This window comes from Salvelinus fontinalis, chromosome 4, assembly GCF_029448725.1.
Source record: "Salvelinus fontinalis isolate EN_2023a chromosome 4, ASM2944872v1, whole genome shotgun sequence".
Taxonomy (NCBI): domain Eukaryota; kingdom Metazoa; phylum Chordata; class Actinopteri; order Salmoniformes; family Salmonidae; genus Salvelinus; species Salvelinus fontinalis.
This window is the reverse complement of record NC_074668.1, coordinates 12,378,296-12,401,098: the sequence shown is the minus strand read 5'-3', so window position 1 is coordinate 12,401,098 and position 22,803 is coordinate 12,378,296. Positions and strand designations below refer to the sequence as shown.

Below are 22,803 nucleotides of genomic sequence, written 5' to 3'. Positions count from 1 at the left end.
GAGCTGTTATCTTCCGAATAAACTCTTAAAGACCTAGTAATATTTTACACCAATAGCAGTCAATATTAATCGTCACCTTATTTCAGTCTCATCTGAAAGTTGTAAATTCTTGGTTATCTTCACAAACCCTGGCTAACAAGTTGAATCAGCAATACAAAATTGGGTTTAATTATTTATTTACTAAATACCTAACTAATCACACAGAATTACATATACACAGAATGAATCATACCTTGATTACCAATTATGTCATAGAGGAAAACGTCCCTGGTGGGTTGGGTTTGAGTGAAAGAGCGGGAAGACTGAGGAACAAAGGGAGAAGCTGTGCTATCGTAAATACAATATCCTATGCATTCTAAATTACCGCCCATTTGGAAAAGGAAAATGCAATAAATATTTACTCTGAGCTGCGCTTCAATAGGTTGGTGGAAGATGGAAGGCCGTGTTGCCCAACAGAGTCCTTTGTCCTTTGAAGAGTGTCTCTGGTGGTGAACGGGATACGTTGTAGTGTCGTCGTTGTGTGGTAGACGGGATACTCTGTCTGTCCTTTCCTAGACCACGTTTACAGCTGCTGTTGCTAACTCAACGGCTAGGATGTCTAACTTCTTTAGTGAATAAGAGTTCAAAGTTCATACCATTCACAACCAAAGCTCACGCTGAGGTTGGCTTAGTTTTGTAGTTGACATGTTAGTCCTTTTTAACGTATGGACCGTCGTCCTCGGAACAGGAGGTTACATTTTTGTCAAGGGCTTTAAATAGTGGAGGGAGAAGGGTGTGTTTTCATAGATTTATAACCCATGTTTCTTCACAGGGGCGGGCCACTGATTAGCAGAGCCTTAACCTTATGAAAACCCAAATCTCTCATTTGGAAGCTAAAATTACATTTATCTTTTCACCAATAATTTTAAATTCAAAGATTTAAATTGCTCAACAATTCCATGTGAATCTGATAACTATAATGTGTAGACTTTCCACTGTAGAGTATGTCATCCTATCATTGATGAGAATGTCTCAGATGACAACCGAACTGACATCATATTCATTAAGTACCAACGCATATGTTCAACTGGTCGGATTACGAAAATATGGTACATTTCCCCCCAACTTCTTTGATGTTCCCAGACTCTGGGAACATGTCTTAGAAGTAGTTTTCACAAACAAACATATATTATGTCCGAAGCTCAGAACAAATATGTTTCCCAAAAATAACATGGTCGCTTGTGGTAGAACGTTTAGTTTGATTGACAATTTTCGGCATTGATCAGAGTGCCTTCAGGTAGCCTGATTTCAGATGTGTCCATGTAAATAGGATTATTAAAGAAAACGTTCTTCTTCCAAAGCATTTAAATGTTATAATCAAACTATTATATTAATCTGAGTATCCACAATAGTCTCGTTATTGTTTGCATGTGAACATACTCATACTCATTAAAGGGTGAGATCATTGCGCAAGTTGAGGAAGCCAAACTTCTAGGTATAACATTGGATGGTCAGTTATCATGGGCAGTGGAAAATACAATATATTTTTTTAGACAAAAGTCAACTGTACTAGTTGTTCAGGCTTTGGTCCTATCTTGATAACTGTCTGGTAATATGGTCATGTACTGCAAAGAAAGACCTAGCAAACCTGCAGCTGGCTCAAAACAGAGCAGCACACCTTTCCCTTAACACACCCATCATTTTTTTGTTGTTGTATTGTTTGTATAATGTTTTAGTTGCATTGTTTGGATATCGTTGTATTTTACATTTGTGTGACTTTCCTTGTCTATCAATGTTTTGTTACTTGCCATGTTTTTCGTGGACCCTACGAAGTGTAGCTGCTGCTTCTGCAAAAGCTAATGGGGATCATAATAAACTAAACTAAATAAAAGGATGAGGGTGGGAGTAGGAAGGAAAATAGGTAATTAAAGGATTGTGATGAACTGCGCTGGCCCAGTGGGAGGACAGGAGGACAGAGGGCTCTGAGGCCTGTCTGTCTGCTTCGGACTGCTCTCAGGTAGAGGGGCACATGCATACGCACACACTCACACACACACACACAAAGGGAGTTGTTGAGTTGATGAACAGAAGTTGTGACTTATCATTGATTGACTGGGTAGACAGGAAGCCATTTAGCTAGTAAGCTCAGTTCAGAGCATGGACTATGTTAGACTAGACATCCACTGTACAGAAATTCATCATACACACACAAGCGCGCGCACACACACACAGATCACACACCGAGTGGCATTATGACAGTGACTGCCTGATGGAGGAGATAAAAGATCAGGGATCTACGTGTGTGTGTGTGTGTGTGTGTGTGTGTGTGTGTGTGTGTGTGGTACGTGATTCTGTGTGTGTGTGTGTGTGTGTATGTTACATTTGTGGCTGATTTCACTGTCACTCTGACTGTCCTTTGTCATTGCAGACCTGCGGATCCCTCTCATGTGGAAAGACACAGAGTACTTCAAGAATAAAGGAGGTGAGGAGTCAGTGTGCAAGAACTGGTGTGAATAGACTCATCAATGTGCTATTATCCATCGCTTTGATTTTGTGTGAAGAGATGTGATGTGAGTCAACTGAGTGAGTGAAGCCATGTGAATCGATTCGAATTTGGGTAAAGTGGTATCCACAAAGCCTCCCAGGGTAGGAGTGCTGATCTAGAATCAGTTTAATCTTTTAGATGATAATGAATAACATTACATGGACAGGTGGGAGATCGGATCCTATGTCAGCACTCCTACTCTGAGACGCTTTGGGCCCTGGGCAAGAAAACTCTTAATGTATTAGAACTGAAGCACTGAACATGTGACCATAACAGTTCATGCTCTTTTAAAAAGACATGTAGATCTTAACTTCTATACGGCTATTGAAATGTATATACGTTTCTATTTTTCCCTCTGTAAAGTCAGCAGCTCACTGACAAGCAGACATTCCAACAGTAAGTGATTGGGTATGATGGCCTCGGGCTTAGAAACCTGCCGCGCAGACAGCCCTCTTCTGTTCTGTTGTCTTTGTCTGTGCTACTGCAGCAAAGAGGCCTGGATCTGCGTAGGATCTGGTAATTGTAGTTCTAGGTGCTCTTTTGATACTGCTGTGTTCTGGTTTATATTGACTGCTACATGTTATGGTAAAAAGACTCCTTGGTGAGGTCTGAAACCCGACTCCTAGGTGAGGTCTGAAACCCGACTCCTTGGTGAGGTCTGAAACCCGACTCCTTGGTGAGGTCTGAAACCCGACTCCTAGGTGAGGTCTGAAACCCGACTCCTTGGTGAGGTCTGAAACCCGACTCCTAGGTGAGGTCTGAAACCCGACTCCTAGGTGAGGTCTGAAACCCGACTCCTTGGTGAGGTCTGAAACCCGACTCCTTGGTGAGGTCTGAAACCCGACTCCTTGGTGAGGTCTGAAACCCGACTCCTTGGTGAGGTCTGAAACCCGACTCCTTGGTGAGGTCTGAAACCCGACTCCTTGGTGAGGTCTAAAACCCGACTCCTTGGTGAGGTCTGAAACCCGACTCCTTGGTGAGGTCTGAAACCCGACTCCTAGGTGAGGTCTGAAACCCGACTCCTAGGTGAGGTCTGAAACCCGACTCCTTGGTGAGGTCTGAAACCCGACTCCTAGGTGAGGTCTGAAACCCGACTCCTAGGTGAGATCTGAAACCCGACTCCTAGGTGAGGTCTGCATGAGCTAATAGATCTATATGCATACTAATGAACTCCGGGGACAGGAGCCTTGGTGGAGCTTAATAAGGCAATTAGTGCAGGTTGTTAAGTGCAGTGGGAAGATAAGGTTGCCCAAGATGGCAAGGACAGAGTGTGTGCTTTTGATACATGCATGCACATACACACCTGCACTCACACTCCCAAATACATTTAGTATAAAATTATACACTCACACGCCCAAATACATTTAGTATAAAATTATACACTCACACGCCCAAATACATTTAGTATAAAATTATACACTCACACACCGTGCTGCATGTGAAGAACACTCTTAAAGCTACTTAGGCCAGACTCTCACAGTGCGGCTGTCCAAGTCCAACAGCTGCTAGAGTTGGTGTTGTTCCTCCCAGACTGGCCAGTGTGACAGCCAAACCCACAATCCTCCAATCATTTACTCTGTAGCCTCCGTCTGTTTAAAACATCCACAGATGGTGCAGATAGTGCCAGAGGAGTTCTCAAGTGGGGAAATCTAGTCAAATGTCTTCCACATGCTGCTTTTTTTACTTTTCTCTTTCTCTCTCTCTACCTCTCTCTCTCTCTCTACCTCTCTCTCTCTCTCTACCTCTCTCTCTCTCTCTACCTCTCTCTCTCTCTCTCCCTCTCCCTCTCTCTCTCTCTACCTCTCTCTCTCTCTCTACCTCTCTCTCTCTCTCTCTCTCCCTCTACCTCTCTCTCTCTCTACCTCTCTCCCTCTACCTCTCTCTCTCTCTCTACCTCTCTCTCTCTACCTCTCTCTCTCTACCTCTCTCTCTCTACCTCTCTCTCTCTACCTCTCTCTCTCTACCTCTCTCTCTCTCTCTCTACCTCTCTCTCTCTCTCTACCTCTCTCTCTCTCTCTACCTCTCTCTCCCTCTCTCTACCTCTCTCTCTCTCTCCCTCTCTCTCTCTCTACCTCTCTCTCTCTACCTCTCTCTCTCTCTCTCTCTCTACCTCTCTCTCTCTCTACCCCTCTCTCTCTCTCTCTACCCCTCTCTCTCTCTCTCTACCCCACTCTCTCTCTCTCTACCCCTCTCTCTCTCTACCTCTCTCTCTCTCTACCTCTCTCAGAGCTGCATCGGTGTGCAGTGTTCTGTCTGCTCCAGGTGGGGGCGGAGATCCACGACACAGACATGGTGATAGTGGACCGGACACTCACCGACATCTGCTTTGACAACACCATAGTGTTGTAAGTCCTATTTGGGTTGTGTTGTATCTAAGGCTGCGTTTACACAATTATTGGCAAAAGAGCTAATCTGATTGGTCAAAAGACCAATTAGTGGAAATATATCAGAATTGGGCTGCCTGTGTAAACGCAGCCTTGCTGTCTTATCTTTCATATAGAGAGTGTTGTTTGGTCTGTATAAGGGCATGTTTATTTAATGTCATGATTGTATGATAAAGATAGATAAGATTAAGGTAGATAATGGATATATTTTTGAAATCCTGTATCAGTAACTGATACATATATAGTACCAGTCAAAAGTTTGGACACACCTACTCATTCAAGGGTTTTTCTTTATTTTTACTGTTTTCTACATTGTAGAATAATAGTGAAGACATCAAAACTATGAAATAACACATATGGAATCATGTAGTAATCAAAAGAGTGTTCAACAAATCAAAATAAATTTTATATTTGAGATTCTTCGAAGTAGCCACCCTTTGCCTTGATGACAGCTTTGCACACTCTCAACCAGCTTTACCTGGAATGCTTTTCCAACAGTTTTGAAGGAGTCCCCACATATGCTGAGCACTTGTTGACTGCTTTTCTTTCACTCTGTGGCCCAAATCTTCCAAAACCATCTCAATTGGGTTGAGGTCGGGTGATTGTGGAGGCCGGGCCATCTGATACAGCACTCCATCACTCTCCTTCTTGGTCAAATAGCCCTTACACAGCCTGGAGGTCTGTTGATTCATTGTCCTGTTGAAAAACAAATGACAGTCCCACTAAGCGCAAACCATGTGGGATGGCATATCGCTGCAGAATGCTGTGGTAGCCATGCTGGTTAAGTGTGCCTTGAATTCTAAACAAATCACTGACAGTGTCACCAGCAATGTACCATCACACCTGCGCCTCCATGCTTCACGGTGGGAACCACACATGTGGAGATCATCCGTTCACCTACTCTGCATCTCACAAAGACACGGTGGTTGGAACCAAAAATCTGAAATTTGGACTCATCAGACCAAAGGACAGATTTCCACCGGTCTAATATCCATTGCTCGTGTTTCTTGGCCCAAGCAAGTCTCTTGTCCTAATTGGTGTCCTTTAGTAGTCGTTTCTTTGCAGCAATTCAACCACGAAGGCCTGATTCACACAGTCTCCTCTAAACAGTTGATGTTGAGATGTCTCTGTTACTTGAACTCTGTGAAACATTTATTTGGGCTGCAATTTCTGAGGCTGGTAACTCTAATGAACTTATCCTCAGTAGTAGAGGTAACTCTTGGTCTTCCTTTCCTGTGGCGTTACTCATGAGAGCCAGTTTCAACATAGTGCTTGATGGTTTTTCCGACTGCAGTTGAAGAAACGTTAAAAGTTCTTGACATTTTCCGCATTGACTGACCTTCATGTCTTAAAGTAATGATGGACTGTCGTTTCTCTTTGCTTATTTGTTCTGTTCTTGCCATAACATGGACTTGGTCTTTTACCAAATAGGGCTATCTTCTATATACCCCCCTACCTTGTCACAACACAACTGATTGGCTCAACACATTAAGAAGGAAAGACATTCCACAAATGAACTTTAACAAGGAATACCTGTTAATTGAAATGCATTCCAGGTGATTACCTCATGAAGCTGGTTGAGAGAATGCCAAGAGTTTGCAAAGCTGTCATCAAGGCAAAGGGTGGTTACTTTGAGGAATCTCAAATATAAAATATATTTTGATTTGTTTATCACTTTTATGATTACTAAATATTCCATATGTGTTATTTCATCGTTTTGGTGTCTTCACTATTATCCTACAATGTAGAAAATAGTAAAAATAAAGAAAAACCATTGAATGAGTAGGTGTCCAAACTTTTGACTGGTACTGTACACTGACTGTACAAACCATTATGAACACCTGCTCTTTCCATGACATAGACTGACAGGTGGATCCAGGTGAAAGCTATGATCCTTTATTGATGTCACTTGTTAAATCCACTTCAATCAGTGTAGATGAAGGGGAGGAGACAGGTGAAAGAAGGATGTTTAAGCCTTGAGATTATTGAGACATGGATTGTGTGTGTGTGCCATTCACCAGTTGAGGGTGAATGGGCAAGACAAAAGATTTTAGTATGGTAGTAGGTGCCAGGCGCATTGGTTTGTGTTATGAACTGCAATGTTGCTGGGGTTTTCACACACAACAGTTTCCCGTGTGTATCAAGAATGGTCCACCACCCAAAGGACATCCAGCCAACTTGACACAACTGTGGGAAGCATTGGAGTCAACATGGACCAGCATCCCTGTGGAACACGTTCAACACCTTGTAGAATCCATGACCCGACAAACTGAGGCTGTTCTGAGAGCAAAAGGGTCTGCAACTGAATATTAGGAAGGTGTTCTTAATGTTTGTACACTCAGTGTACATTCTGTGTATGCATGTGTTTTCGGTGTGTGTGACTGTGTGGGTTTGTATATATTTGTCTTTGCTGTGTGCATGCATTTCTATGCACGTATAACTGTGTATCTCTCCATATGTGTTTGCCGTATCAAGCAGTGAGGCCAGCCCGGGATTTGAGCTGCGCGTGGAGCTGTACAGCTGCTGTTCAGAGGAGGACTACTCGACAGGGAGCACGTCTCGGAAACTAGCCAGCAAACTGAGCAGCTCTCTGGGCCGTTCGGCAGGGAAGAAGCTCCGCGTCGCCATGGACCCTGGAGCCTGCAGCCCCATCAGCAACGGAGGAGGAGCCACGCTGCTGCTGCCTCTGCCCACAGTTGTGTGAGTGTGTTTATGTTGTGTACACACGCTACTTCTCTAGTGATATTCACACACCCTGAGACGTATTTCTAGGCATGTAGTGTACAGTCATTCATACAGACACGTATGCAGTCCTGCAGCGAAACACCCACACAAAGTCACTGACGTAGACACCGACGTGTGTATTTAGTTCCACAGTCACACAGCTCACCAGTGCCTCTGCCATGTGTTCTGTTCACAGGGGACCGAAGTACCATCTCTTGGCCCACACCACCCTGTCACTGTCACACGTCCAGGACAGCTTCCGCACACATGACCTCAGCATCTCGGGCAACGGTAGGTCACAGTAGGGATGTGGTTTATCCATGTACAGTAAATATGGGTCTTCTCTTTCTCTCCCTCCCTCTGTTTCAGTACCTCTCGCTCTCTCAGCTCCCCACACCTCTCTGATTCAGAGGGTTAAATGCAGAAGACACATTTTGGTTGAATGCATTGTTGTGCTACTGACTAGATATCCTCTTTCCCCATGTCTTTCTCTCTCCATTTATCCCAGTCTCCCTCCCTCTCCCAGCCACGATGTTAGCTGTCTGACAGTCATTGTCAAGGTCATAGTAATAAATTGGTGTCAGTGCTGTGTAAAACTCCAATGATAAGGTGAACAGGGGAGTAGACACCATGACATGTGCTGCTGCTTAATTCATTGCCCCTTACTTACAGCTATAATAAAGTTTGATGGGCACTCCACTGTTGTTCGGGGCTCACCTTGCAGCTGTGACACTTTTATTCCCTGCTATTGTGTGTGTGTGTGTGTGTGTGTGTGTGTGTGTGTGTGTGTGTGTGTGTGTGTGTGTGTGTGTGTGTGTGTGTGTAGATGTTTCATTCCTTTCTCTCTCTATCCCACTCTGTCGTTCCCTGTAGAGGAGTGTTCACACTGGGTGCCTCTCTACGGCAATGTGTGTTGTCGCCTGGCTGCCCAGCCTCACTGTATGACCCAACAGATGATGAGCGGCTGCTTGAAGGTCAAGGTGAGGGTGTCTGTGTGTGTTTGAGAGGATAGCAAGGCATGTCTCTCTCTCTCTCTAATTAGCGTCTCTATCTCTCACAGCAGTTTGGAGGTGACCCTCAGAGTTGGACAAACGTCTACGGCGTCCTTAAAGGGACAAACCTTTTCTGTTACCACCGGCAAGAGGATGTAGAGGCTAACATAGAGCCGGCTTTTACCATTTCCATCAATAAGGTCAGTGGATGGAGAAAAAAAACGTCCCACATACGCACACTCTCAACATGAAACAATAAAGCATGCTAGCTGGTGGCCCCTGACCCACAGCAAAAAGTCCTCATTCAGCTTCAGACAGAGACAGTTCTGTAGAATCATGCATCAATCAGCAGCTCTGACTGCTCTGCTATCAGAATCAAGCTGAACCCAGTGAGGCGGAACAGGGCACTGCTGCCACCTACTGGTGGGGATGGGGAAATACATTTGGAGTACTGTCTTTAGGGTGTCACAATATTATCTCCTTTCTCCTGAAATGTACACTCGTTTACTACTTCCCAAAGCATTGGATTGGTGGAGGCATGGGCTACAGGAAGTTTCCACCCATTATACCAGTCATTTCCTTTCAAATTAGTGAAGGGAAGTGAACATGTGCACACTTTGGGAGGAATGAGAGACAATTGGGACGTATTTAACTAGGCAAGTCAGTTAAGAACAAATTCTTATTTACAATGACGGCCTACCCCGGGCCAAACCTGGACCATGCTGGGCCAATTGTGCACCGCCCTATGAGACTCTCAATCACGGCCGGATGTGATACAGCCTGGATAGCTGATAACTGGGACAGATTCATGCTTGCGGTTACTTGAGTGGACTTGGCATATATGTCACTCACTGCTCTGTGTGTCAGTAAGGGCATTCACGCACTGTGAGTTGACGAGAAAATAAATGCTTTGATGCTTAAATTCATCTTTTTGGGGGGGGGTTATTGAATCATTTGGTCAAATGCAACATTATTAGCTGATTGTGTGTGTGTGTATCCGGTGTGTTAGAAGACGAGAATACGGGCGTCGGAGAAGGACCGCCACAATAAGGCCCAGAGTATCTGTATCAGTAACCATTATGGAGGAGAGGAGGTGACACACACACTCTCAGCAGACAGTCGTGAAGACACACACCGCTGGATGGAGGCCTTCTGGCAACAGTTCTATGACATGAGTAAGTAGGCTGATCACATGATTAGGGGCCTGAGTTCTTCATTGGTGAGCTCAGGGGAAAACTCCTGGCCCTTGAGTAGACATACACACCCTACACTATAGGTCCTGATATGCTCTTGTTCATGTGCTCATTGACTCCTGATGTGTCGTTAGTGGTTTTCTCAGGTTGATTGGATGTTGGAAGATGACTGACAGTTTCCTTCTTCCCTGCAGGCCAATGGAAGCAGTGCTGTGACGACTTAATGAAGATTGAGCTGCCATCGCCCCGGAAACCAACCCTGGTCACATCGAAACAGGGTTCTCTTTACCACGAAATGGGTAAGACAGCGACCCAAATTGTCCATAATACTTTTTATATGGATCAGTAATATGTTGAGGACACTTAGACTTGAGTTTCTTTCCGCTTTTATTTATTAGTAATAAATCTAGAACATATAGTAATTTGTTAGTTAGTTTATAAGTTTAGGGTTACAAAAATCATAGCTTAATAATAGGTTAATAGGTTTACAAAAACAAATACATTTAAATATATACGGAACAAAAATATATAAATACAACATGCAACAATTTCAATGATTTTACTCAGTTACAGTTCATATAAGGAAATCAGTCAATAGAAATAAATAAATGAGGCACTAATCTATAGATTTCACATGACGGGGCAGGGGCGCAGCCATGGGTAGGCCCACCCACTTGGGAGACAGGCCCAGCCAATAAATAAAAAATCCCGGAAAAAATGGCTTTATTACAGACAGAAATACTTCTCAATTTCATCAGCTGTCGGGGTGGCTGGTCTCAGATGATCCCACAGGTAAAGAAGCCGGATGTGGAGGTCCTGGGCTGGCGTGGTTATACGTGGTCTGCAGTTGTGTGGCTGGTTCAATGTACTGCCAAATTCTCTAAAACAACCTTGGAGGCGGCTTATGGTAGAGAAATTCTCTGTCAACAGCTCTGGTGGACATTCCTGCAGTCAGCATGCCAATTGCACACTCCATCAAAACTTGAGACATCTGTGTCATTTTGTTGTGTGACAAAACTGCACATTTTAGAGTGGCCTTTTATTGTCCTCAGCACCAGGTGCATCTGTGTAATGATCATGCTGTTTAATCAGCTTCTTGATATGCCACACCTGTCAGGTGGATGGATAATCTTGGCAAAAGAGAAATGCTCACTACCAGGGATGTAAACAAATGTGTGGGCAAAATCTTAGAGATAAGCTTTTTGTGCGTATGGAACATTTCTGGGATTTTTATTTCAGCTCATGAAACATGGGACCAACACTTTAAATTTTGTTCAGTATATTTCCACAGGATGATAGTCCCCTTAACCACATGCGTGTTTCTGACTGTTCTAACAGTGGTGGTACATATGCATGAGCTCTCCATCGGACTCTACTCTGAGCTGCCTGCCACCACACTAGCACACCAACCAACCTCTATGCATAATGGATGGAAGTGTTCTTTTCTCTGACGTGCTGACTCTCTCTCTCTCTCTTCCTTTATCTCTCTCTCTCTTTGTGTTTCTCATTCCTTCCTTTTTGGCTATCACCTTCCCTGCCACTCTCCCTTGTTCCTGTGCTCAAATTACATTTCCCCCCTTTTTCCCATCATTATCATTCTATTCCCATCATTGTTAATTTTACACTCCAATGGAATTCTAATATTCATACATTCTAAATGAACTCCTTTTTACCGCGTTATGCACATCAATTTATTCCCCAAATCATGTATCACAACTTTATTTCACCCTGCCCGTCAATGCACATACCTGCCCACCACCCCCCCACCCCCCCACCCCCCCTGGACCCTAGCCCCCCTCACCATCCCGTCCTGTGAGGGTATCTTGCTGCAGGATAATGCTGTGTCTGCTGAGATTCGTGCTCTGCTCTCCTCCTATTACAACGACAGGTGAAGTACCAGTGGGGTCCACTCACACACTGCAGTATTGAACCTGACCCCACCCCCCCCTTCAACTAGCATCACCAAGTCTAGGTCTAGCCTCTCTGAACTGTATTCCACTGTCTCAGCGTTATTAGGACGGTCTGTCCGACCACAGTAATGACTTTCCTCTGTTCCTCCTAGTTATTGACACCTCTGATGACATCAGTACGGTGACGGACATCCTGGCGCGGCGGATGGAGGAGCTGGAGCTGAGGAGCCAACTGGGGACCTCTCCTCCCTGGATGTCCCTGTTCGAGGAGTCTCCTGGTTGCCCCCGCACCCACAACCGCCTCCCCCACAGCCCCCTGCGCTGCCCCCGGCCCGGCCTGCTCTCCTCAGAAGCCAGCCTGACCTCGGACAGCGACAGCCCCTGCAGCACCAGCCCTTGCTCCCGCTACAGTGGCTGGGCAGAGCCCCTCTCCCTCTCCTCCCCCTCCTCACACTTCCGCCCCCGCACCCTCTCCCTGGACGCCAAGCTCAGCACCCTCAGGGGCAGGGGGTATGGAGGGGTGTTACAGTGCTCCTGTCAGCCCCCCTCCTCCTCCTCCCTTGCCCCCATCCCAGCCCAATGCGTCCCCCAGGCCACCCTGTCCTGCTCCAGCTCTACCTCCAGTAACAGCTCCAGCGAGGGCAGCCACAGCCCTGAGTTGTCAGACGGCACCCCTTTCTCACGCCCCTCTTCGGCCCGTCAGAGCCTCAGGAACTTGAGGGCTAAACTGGACCCCCGGAATTGGCTCCAGAGCCAGGTATAACCCAGCTCAGACCCCACTCATCTAAACCACAGAGCCAGGTATAACCCAGCTCAGACCCCCAGATCACCCAAGGTCCTGGTAAGAACTGACAGGAAGGAAGCCCCCACTTCCTCTCTGATGAAAGGGCGTTGGTATTAACTGGAATGACTTCACTCTAATGACAGGAGAATTGTGAATTGTCAGTGTATGTGAATGTTTAGTATCTGAATGTGGTCAGAGGGTTGTTGGTGTAACTTGTGATCTATTCAAATGGCTAAGACCCACTGTCGCCTGTAATAGCAATTAAATACTGCCAGAAAAAGTCCTCTGAAACTACTAATACACTGATTTGCTTATTGCATGATTGTGCTCGAAGTCGAGGAATATGTTGTTTCAGATCTTTAAACTTCTCAGAAAGTGAATGAATTTTGAAAGCTCAACTTAATGCAACTGTGCTCCCATTAATTTACTGTGCTACTTGTTACTACTGTGATAACACCAGGGTCACTTCCTCGGCTGGGTTTCCAGAACTTCCCCTACATTCATTAACACATTGTAGACCTAATACACATCAACCAATATTTGAGTTCACCAGGACATTCCGTTAAGAAACTGACAACAATTATTTGTACCAATGTATGGAGTAATTATAATGAATTGAAGGAAGCCTAAGGTAATGTACTACATAATCACGAGAAGCCATATTAACTCCTGTATTACACTGCCTCTTTCAAGTACCAGGTGCAAATGTACTGACTGAAGAGCGTAGAACCTGGGAATGTGCATACATGGGTAAAGAGTTTTGGAATCCCACAACTCTGACCTCTTTTGTTGATTTATAGCTTGGTTTGTGGTACTACAGTCATAACGTTATGCCCGGCAAACCGGTCTCAGAATTCTGCTGCAATATGATATGAAACATTGTAATCGATCAAATATGCAATGCAGGAAATATTGATCTCTAGAAAATATTGTGTTGTGTTTTTTGTCTTAAAATAGTGTAGTCTTTCACCTAATGCCAAGCAGCTGATTGTATTGGTTAAGTGATGAGGTGGGCAGGGGTAGGTGCGTCCCTGGTCTGTGCAGTAAAGCCTAACAATCCCTGTGCTTCTAATGGACTTTCTAACATGCCACTGTGTCCCAAGGGCTCACAGCTGGCACACTCCTTTTTACTCAGAGTAAAACAACTGTACATGCTTCAAAGTGGCATTTGTTACTGTAAAGTTTTTTTAATAAGTTAACAAAACTCTTCTTTTTCTTATACATTATTACGTGATTGATTTTGTTATAAATACAGCTATATTGATTTATTTTAACAGATTGCATATCTATAACTGTGTCTAATAGATAACATTGAATGTTAACAAGAGTGTCTTGTGTTAGCAGACTGTCTGCATGCACGTCATCCTGGGGGAGAAAGAAATAAGGACTCTCAGTCATGTTTTAAATACTGTATTAAACATAACAATAATAAATGGTGTATCCATTCAGAAACAGCCTTGGATTATTTATTCTGTCATATCTCTCCTTTTAGTGGAAATTATATACATCATATAATCCCAGTAGAAATGTCACCTCAGTATGACATGAGGATTAAAGCCATCCACTAACCCTAGATCAAACATCACTCTCGATCAACCACCATGTGCTTTTTGTCAATGTTGACTAACTCTGTGTCAGTTGACCAAAAACCTATGTCAACATAGACCCATTCAATTTACAGAGCATGTCCACACACTTTATTCAAAATAAATAATAAAACGAGTGCATGCCAAAGTATTTTGTTTATATATAGTTTTATATATAGTTTAGAGACGGAATTAATATTTCATCCATTTAAAGTTGAAGTCTGAATGTACTCCAAGAGCCATTGACCTAGTTATCACGATCATTCTCTGCACACGGAATCCAAGGCTGCGTCGCGATTCTCCACCCGTCTCCCAGTGTGCACTTCCACACATTAACAGTCATGGATTTAAAATAATTGTGAATTGGTAAAATCCTTTGCTAGACAGAGTTTCCACCATTGTTAAATCTATGATGTGGAGTGTAAAAGTGCACACTTTGGGAAAAGGGTAAAGAATTGGGAAGCAGCCAAACTGTCACATGAATCTTTCAATAGGAATTTGTGCTTGTTGTTAAATGCCATTTTCACAGTGTTGAAAGTAAAAACCACACAGTAACTGGATTGTCTCATTTCAAGAATGTGCTAACACTTTTATTCTATGGCGAGTGTGATGGATTATACAGTGCGGGGCTTTTTCTGGATTAAAATGGGGTTTAGGTGGGGGGCATGGCCAATGGTGCAGCTGTTGACTTAATCACTGAAATAAAAGCTAGACAGTCAGGGAGAATTATTTTTTTTAAATTAATGGATGTTGTTTGAGTCACTCAGACAGCATAAACCATGGCAAAATGTGTAGAATTGTAGGACATTTTCTTAAAAGAAAAAAGTCAGCCTCATTGCAAAATGTGGAGAATTGCAGGAACTTTATTCTCTTTGAGAACTAACAAATACTTAGAGTCCCTCCTGTTGGCCCCAGTGACTACATGTAGCTGCTCTAAAGCAAAGTTCCTGCAATTCCACACATTTTTCAATGAGGCTGACTTTTTTTTCTTTAAGGAAAATGTCCTACAATTCTACACATTTTGCAATGACACACAAATCTAAAAGTTTGAGTGACTCAAACAAAATCCATAAAAAAATGTTTTTTAAATTATTCTCCCTGACTGTCTAGCTTTTATTTCAGTGATTGTTAGTTCTCAAAGATAATCCTAGTTATAAATATATAGGCCCATTTATCTTTTCTACATACTTTATATCTGTTTTTAGTCAATCAAGTTTTATTGGTCACATACACATATTTAGCAGATGTTATTGCGGGTGTAGCGGAAATCCTTGTGTTCCTAGCTCTAACAGTGCAGTAGTATCTAAAAACAATTCACAACAATACACACAGATCTAAAAGTAAAATAATGGAATTAATAAATATATAAATATTAGATAACACTGACAAAAAAAATCCGCCCCGTAAATGTTATTTTTTTTTATTCATAGGCGGCCCGAAAAAAAACTTGGCCCGCCCAAGACTAGTGTTACAAAATATATAGGTCTCCTCCACCAGCTCCCTCTCTCTTAGCCTGGGGGACAAGGTTATAAAAGATACTGATGAGTCATGCCCTCTGTCTGTCTGTGTCTGTTGGTCTCTGTGTAGGTGTTGTGCTGTCACATTGTGTCCCCTAAGGGAACTATGTTATTCATCTCCAGTCCAAGCGGGCCTCCCTATGGTTTCTTAAATATGTTTTAGCTCAGGGATAGCACACCTGATTCAACTAATGATCAAGAGCTTAAGTAGTTGTGGGGACTCCCGAGGTACTGGGGTTAAGAAACACTGTCATATTTGATTTTTTTACTAGGTAAGTCAGTTAAGAACAATTTCTTATTTTCAATGACGGCCTAGGAACAGTGGGTTAACTGTTCAGGGGCAGAACGACAGATTTGTACCTTGTCAGCTCGGGGATTTGAACTTGCAACCTTTCAGTTACTAATCCAACGCTCTAACTACTAGGCTACCTCATGGGAAAGAGCATTCCAACGATCACACAACTTAATATTTATCTTAATATTACATAATAAACAAGATTAATTTTCCAGTCTTTAATGAATCCTGTAATAATGGGAATCTTAATATTCTGTCAATCATTGCCTGATGTAATTCAATGGGGGCATTTTGATGAATCATTTAAAATAACATACATTGGATCACATCAGTTTATAATAGACAGTACAAGGAAATCCTGTTAATTGAGGGGGTGAATTATCTTCCTCACATCCCCCAGTCTAACTCTGCAAAAGATTCAACCTGGGGTGCCAGCCTCTTCATGTGGCTAGCAGATGCCACGTGTGTTGGACGCCCGTAGCGCCAATCCGGCCAAGGTCCTCCAGGCAAATGTGGAGAAGCGTGCCGGGCAGGTGCCGGCTCTGTCGATGTACCCCGAGGCAATGTGGTGGAGCCGTTTTGCACCAAACGTGTGATAGTGTCCCGGCATTACCTGGTCCACCTGCTCACTATCCACCAGCCCCACCAGGCGCTCACAGCTACTGACGTAGTCGCTGACCCGGCTGGTGGGCAGCCAGTCGATCATGGCTCCGTCATAGACCACATCCCCGCTGAACAGCATCTTGTTGTCCCCGTCGTGCAGGCAGATGCTTCCCCGGGAGTGGCCGGGCATGTGCAGCACCGTCAGCTGCCTGTCGCCCAGGTTGATGACATCACCTGAGGGAGAGCAAGGAGAGAGAGACGGGGAAAATTGACTCATTGAGCAATAAGATATTCCAACTGCATTGCAGCACTGACACAGCAGAAATGTATTGACTGGCGCACAAATTACACAGGGATAGGACGCTAGATGGGGAGAGTTTGCTCCAACTTTGTCAAGTGAGCAGCAATGAGTGAAAATTAAACAAGACGGGTCAAAAGACCTGCTATGATGAAGAATATGGTTCAGGAGTGTGTGTGTGTGCGTGCGTGCGCGTGCGTGCTTGTTTGTTTTAGACATCTTCATGGGTCCAAATTCCAAAATGGACCTGGAGCTTTCCCATCCGGACCTGATATGCATCTGTTTTTTTAAATATAGAGATCGTTCCAAATGGACCTGAGGACAACTAGAGCCGGTCCGTACAGACCTGGTTGGATCCAGATGCCGTCCTTCTCCTTTAACTTTTAATTCTGTCATTTTAATTCCATCTTCCATTGATTCGTGTAGATATCTTAAAACTTTTGCCACACACAGAGCGAGGCTCTACGGCTGTAGCCTATTTTAGCAATAAGGCCCAAGCAGGTGAGGTATATGGCCAATATACCACGGGCTAAGAGCTGTTCTTATGGACACAGCGCTTAGCCGTGGTATATTGGCCATATATCACAAAGCCTCAAGGTGCCTTATTGCTATTATATACTGGTTACCAACGTCATTAGAGCAGTAAAAATAAATGTTTTGTCATACCCGTGGTAAACGGTATGATATACCACAGCTGTAGTCAATCAGCATTAACGGCTCGAACCACCCAGTTTATAATGCCGCTTTGATGACTCATGATTGGTCAACAACACGCTACACGCACCACGCTCCACTCTTGTATTTGTATTTATTAAGGATCTTTTCCTGGGGTGCAGCAACATTAAGGCAGTTATATACAAAATCTAAATATTACATGACTACATGTCATAATACTTTTCACAACACATTAAGTGTGTGCCATCAGGCCACTACTCTAGTACCACATACAATACATGACCAAATGTATGTGGACACCTGCTCATCGAACATCTCATTCCAAAATCTTAATCATTAATATGGAGTTGGTCCCCCCTTTGCTGCTATAACAGTCTCCACTCTTCTGGGAAGGATTTCCACTAGATGTTGGAACATTGATGTGGGGACTTGCTTCCATTCAACCACAAGAGCATTAGTGAGGTCGGGCACTGATGTTGGGCGATTAGTCCTGGCTCGCAGTCGGCGTTCCAATTCATCCCAAAGGTGTTCGATGGGGTTGAGGTCAGGGCTCTGTGCAGGCCAGTCAAGTTCTCCCACACCAATCTCAACCAACCATTTCTGTATGGACCTCGCTTTGTGCGCAGGGGCATTGTCATGCTGAAATAGGAAAGGGCCTTCCACCAAACTGTTGCCACAAAGTTGCAAGCACAGAATCGTCTAGAATGTCATTGTATGCTGTATCGTTAAGATTTCCCTTCACTGCAACCAAGGGGCCTGAACCATGAAAAACAGCCCCAGACCATTAATCCTCATCCGCCAAACCTAGATTCATCCGTCGGACTGCAAGATGGGGAAGCGTGTTTCATCACTCCAGAGAACGTGTTTTCACTGCTCCAGAGTCCAATGGCGGCGAGCTTTACACCACTCCAGCCAATGCTTGGCATTGCGCATGGTGATCTTAGCATTGTGTGCAACTGAGGACAGACTATTTTTACACGTGCTGCACGCTTCAACAGTCAGTCGTCCCGTTCTGTGAGCTTGTGTAGCCTACCACCTCGCATCCGAGACGTTGTTGCTCCTAGACGTTTCCACTTCACAATAACAGCACTTACAGTTGACCGGGGCAGCTCTAGTAGGGCAGACATTTGACAAACTTGTTGGAAAGGTGGCATTCTATGACGCTGCCACGTTGAAAGTCACTGAGCTCTTCAGTAAGGCCATTCTACTGCGATTGTTTGTCTATGGAGATTGCATGGCTGTGTGCTCAATTTTATACACCAGTCAGCAATGGGTGTGGCTGAAATAGCCAAATCCACTATTGAAGTGATGTCCACACACTGTTGTATATATAGTTTATCTACAATACAAAATCCATGTGTATGTGTGTGTGTAGAGTGTGTGTGTTATCATGTGTATGTGTATGTGGGTGTCTGTGTCGGTGTGAAAAGCAAGAGCAGCAGCATAAATTATAAAATGTAGGCGCTCTCTCTCTCTCTCTCTCCTGCAGCAGTCACGATTGGATCTGAACGGGCCCTTCCGGACAAATCAGTTAAAATTACACATACCTGAGACCCGTGACAATCATATCAGATCTGACAAAGACAAGTGACATTATTTAGAATTCTGGATCCGGACCCGCTCAGGTCCTGGATCGGGTCTTGGGTATAGGTGGATCAATGAAGACCTCTAGTGTGTGTGTGTGTGTGTGTGTGTGTGTGTGTGTGTGTGTGTGTGTGTGTGTGTGTGTGTGTGTGTGTGTGTGTGTGTGTGTGTGTGTGTGTGTGTGTGTGTGTGAGTGAGTGAGTTGGGAGGTCAGTGTTGGTGCCCTGCCAAGTCTACTCTGCAGTATACATTTCCCTATGGGATGCAGCTTAATGTGAAAGCGGATTCCAATGCAATGTCGATTTTCTGTAACAAGGGGCAAATCCACATCCTTTAAGGACTGTGTAATTACATTCATATTGACCATATCCTTCTCTCAAATCCATATCATGCATTAGAGACTGAACACAGCTAATGATCTTTCTGATTACTGGCAACAATCATGCCACCACATTGGTGTACCATAACCACTAGATTGTATGGTTTGGTTATTACCTTCTTGTAGTATGTGTGTTGGTTGTACAGCCTTGACTCTGTATTCTCTGGCCCTCCATCCTGGCCAGGGAGCCTGGACTATCTCTCTGTCGGACAGCCACGTGACGGTCTCGAAGTTGTCTCCGTTGGCCAGTGCATCGACCTCTGCGCTGTGGACTCCCACCTGTTCGAACTGATGCAGACCACCTGAGTGGTCGAAGTGGGCGTGGGTGGCGATCGCCAAAATGGGGTTCTTTCGCTGCGGGTCGTCTCCAAGCAGACCTTTGGTGTTAATGTAATCTGGTAAACTCCTCAACCCCAAGCCCGTGTCTATCACTACATCTTGGTGAGATCCTCGAAGGAGCCAAATATTTGCTCTGTTTGAAGATTCAAAAAACTTCTCCTGGATCCAGTACAGACCTTCTCCGAGGGATTTGTGCGCGTACCAGTCCGTTGCAGACATCCCAGTTCATGCACTTGGCGTAATAATCAAATATGTTATGCGATCAATTTTGTTGCTGCACAGGTACTATAATATCACTATATTTAAGCAAAAAAAATAATGGTGGTCGCCGGATACACCCTTGTGGGAGGAACGCATGTTGACTGAACGAATATAATGTGAAACCAAACACTAACTGTCAGCAAAGAACAGCAAAGCGAACACACCCACCGTCATGAATGCAACGCTACAAAGCATCAGTTGTGTGCGAACGGTTTCCATCCAATTGACCCTGCTGTAAACTCCGCCCCTGAACCGCGATTGACCAACCAGAGCTTACCGTAACCAGCCACTCAGACCTCCGACACTTTTCGCAAAAAATCCTCATTGCGTCTATGGCCTCCATGTGCGGTCCAAACACTTAAAACACACACCCTCGCCTTATGCCCTTGGGGGAATCCCTGCCGCCATCTCGGAGGGAAGTCCAATGATTAGCCAAGCAAGGGAAGTTTGCAACGTAAGCCCCCTCAGCCCTGGTATGTAGTCCAAACACTTAAAAGACACACTATCCCCTCAGTCCCTTTTTTTTAATTGTAATTTTTATAATTTTTATTAACAACAAATCAATACAGAAAGTACATAGATATTATCAATAAAACCGTTCCAATAAGGCATGACATTAACAACATCCTGCTGAAACAAGGTTCGTATCACTCTGTTGTTGAATGGACCAATAGAGAAACAAATCTTTCCTGCTGATGAGTCAACAGGGTTAATGGAAGGTAGGTTCTGAGGGTCAGGTCTTGACACGTTCCTGAATAATAAAGCAACACCTGAGGGAAAGGCATCTAAAACAATTGCAAAATCTTTAGGTGTTACAGGGATCTTGTAAAGTGATACGAACCCTCTGCATTTACAAGTTGGCTCACCAACAGAATATTATTTCGGGAACCAATATTCTAAAAACAAAGAAGTATTTTTATACAATATATCCAGATTATTCACAAATAATATCTGTGTGGATAAAAAATGATGCTTATAAATTAAGGACCAAGACAAGAGAACCTGCCGATGAAAAGCAGAGTTTCACTGGAACTTTGTCAATATTATAATTGCAATTGATCCAATTGATCTTAAAAGTATTATTTAAGGTAGTAAAGTCCAGAAATGTCAGCCCATCATACTCATACGTGTTTTCCAAATGTACTTATCTTAGCGGATGTATAATCGTCGCAAATGTAATGATGGGGAGTTTCAGGCCCCAGAGTGAACATAATTGTACACTTGCAAACCCAACTAAAAATGACGGCTGAGGGGCTATGTTGCAAACTTCCCTTGCTTGTTTAATCATTTGGACCGCCCTCCTTGGGCTGAGGGTTTGTCTTTTAAGTGTTTGGACCGCAGACTCGTTTTTAGTGGGCTTTGCGAGTGTACAATTATGTTCACTCCGGGGCCTGAAACTCCCCATAATTAAATTCGCGATGATTGTACATCCGCTAAGAAAAGTCTGCGAAAACTTAAAAACAACATCAATGGAGAAGTCACCATACAAATGTAAGTAAAAATCAAATGCAAATAAGTTAGACATTGTGCTACCTATGCACATGAAGGCACAAACACGTCTGGTTAAAAGTAAATATGTTTTTCTTTGGTTATCTTTTGGAAATGGTAGAAACAAAACATTTTCCTTCTTCAGAAGTTCCAGCTAGGCAGGCTAACGTTAGTTAGCTAATTAATCTGCTAGCTATCATACAGTAGGCGTATATCAATAATTATATATTTAATATAAGTAGACATGCACTCATAATTGATAGTAGTGCATATAAAGTACCCACAAGCTACTGGTGGCTGTTAACACAATCATCGCAGAATGAACGAGTGATGAATTTCCGGCCAAGGGTGGTCCATTTCAAAATCATTCCTTCTTCCCTCGCCCCTTTCCCTGCAAGTGTATACTCGTCAGACATCATGATACATCATCAGAAGTGTCCACCTAATTTGAGGGCTGAGGGGTGTGTCTTTTACCTGTTTGGACCGCAGCCATGGAGAAATATTTTTCAAGTGAACATAAAATTGTAAAACGGTGTGCCTGGGGCACAAATAATACTTACAGTTGGTACCTGGAGAGGTTAGAGGGTGGTGTCTTTTTTATATATACATACAGTGGCGATTTTAGCTTGTAAATCTTGCAAAACCAAAAAATGTGTAGTGGCAACACAACACTAAACAATACATTCATTGCACTATAACGGTGACAAACGGTGCCCACAAACTGTTAGGTCCTACATAAAGCTGTCCCAACAGCAGTCCCAACATCTTACCACTGCTACACCTGGCTATCAGCGGAGCCTTGCCTGGCAGCAAAACAGTTCATTCAGCCTCATTTACTGCCTTTTAAAAAACATAGCTGATATGGCCGACTTGCTTAAACAAATGTGGTTTCTAATGACAGTTGAGATGTACAAACTATGCGTTAAGTGGACAACAAGCAGATAAGAGGCAATCCGAAATTTCGATTAAGACTTTAATGAGCGAGCTAGGACGGACATAGTCAATATAACTATTTGTTTAGCCCTTTTGAAATGTACAGCGACAGAATTCAGAACATGGACCGTTCTTACAATGTTCTCCCTGTACACCAAGTCAGAACCATAGGATAAATAAAGGGGTCATATAAGCAGACAATGAAAGCTCTTACAATATTCGATGATTACATTTCTTTAAAACAGGTTATATCAAATCAAATTTTATTGGTCACATACAAGTGGTTAGCAGATGTTATTGCGGGTGTAGCGAAATGCTTGTGTTTCTATCTCCG

The 22,803-nt window shown here is 43.7% G+C and overlaps 2 protein-coding genes across 9 annotated transcripts in view; one reads left to right on the top strand and one right to left on the bottom strand.

Moving 5' to 3' along the window:
• Window positions 1-13,963, top strand: part of rtkna (rhotekin a) — a 108,657-nt gene extending 94,694 nt beyond the window's left edge. For 3 of the 8 annotated variants that reach the window (XM_055918810.1, XM_055918814.1, XM_055918816.1), the window contains exons 4-12: window positions 2,408-2,461; window positions 4,752-4,869; window positions 7,384-7,608; window positions 7,829-7,923; window positions 8,506-8,612; window positions 8,693-8,824; window positions 9,634-9,799; window positions 10,012-10,116; window positions 11,880-13,963. In XM_055918810.1, coding sequence (XP_055774785.1) covers window positions 2,408-2,461; window positions 4,752-4,869; window positions 7,384-7,608; window positions 7,829-7,923; window positions 8,506-8,612; window positions 8,693-8,824; window positions 9,634-9,799; window positions 10,012-10,116; window positions 11,880-12,490 — 1,613 coding nt within the window. In that variant the 3' untranslated portion in view covers window positions 12,491-13,963. Of the gene's footprint in view, window positions 1-2,407; window positions 2,462-4,751; window positions 4,870-7,383; window positions 7,609-7,828; window positions 7,924-8,505; window positions 8,613-8,692; window positions 8,825-9,633; window positions 9,800-10,011; window positions 10,117-11,608; window positions 11,710-11,879 lie in introns of those variants that run through there. The other 5 variants (XM_055918811.1, XM_055918815.1, XM_055918813.1 and 2 more) reach the window with 4 other exon arrangements.
• LOC129853103 (acyl-coenzyme A thioesterase MBLAC2-like) lies at window positions 13,906-20,264 on the bottom strand. The gene is made up of 2 exons (XM_055918818.1): window positions 19,565-20,264; window positions 13,906-16,746 (listed from the first exon to the last, which is right to left on the bottom strand). The coding sequence occupies exons 1-2, from the start codon at window positions 20,004-20,006 to the stop codon at window positions 16,358-16,360; spliced, it is 831 nt and encodes a 276-aa protein (XP_055774793.1). The 5' UTR covers window positions 20,007-20,264; the 3' UTR covers window positions 13,906-16,357.
• Window positions 20,265-22,803: the final 2,539 nt, after the last annotated feature.

What these genes read in the sequence shown, in the direction of transcription:
- LOC129853103 (XM_055918818.1), bottom strand. Translation starts at nt 20,006, where the DNA reads ATGTCTGCAACGGACTGGTACGCGCACAAATCCCTCGGAGAAGGTCTG. An exon ending in AACACACATACTACAAGAAG is followed by an intron (nt 16,747 to 19,564) that starts GTAATAACCAAA and finishes GCTCTCCCTCAG; the next exon opens with GTGATGTCATCAACCTGGGC.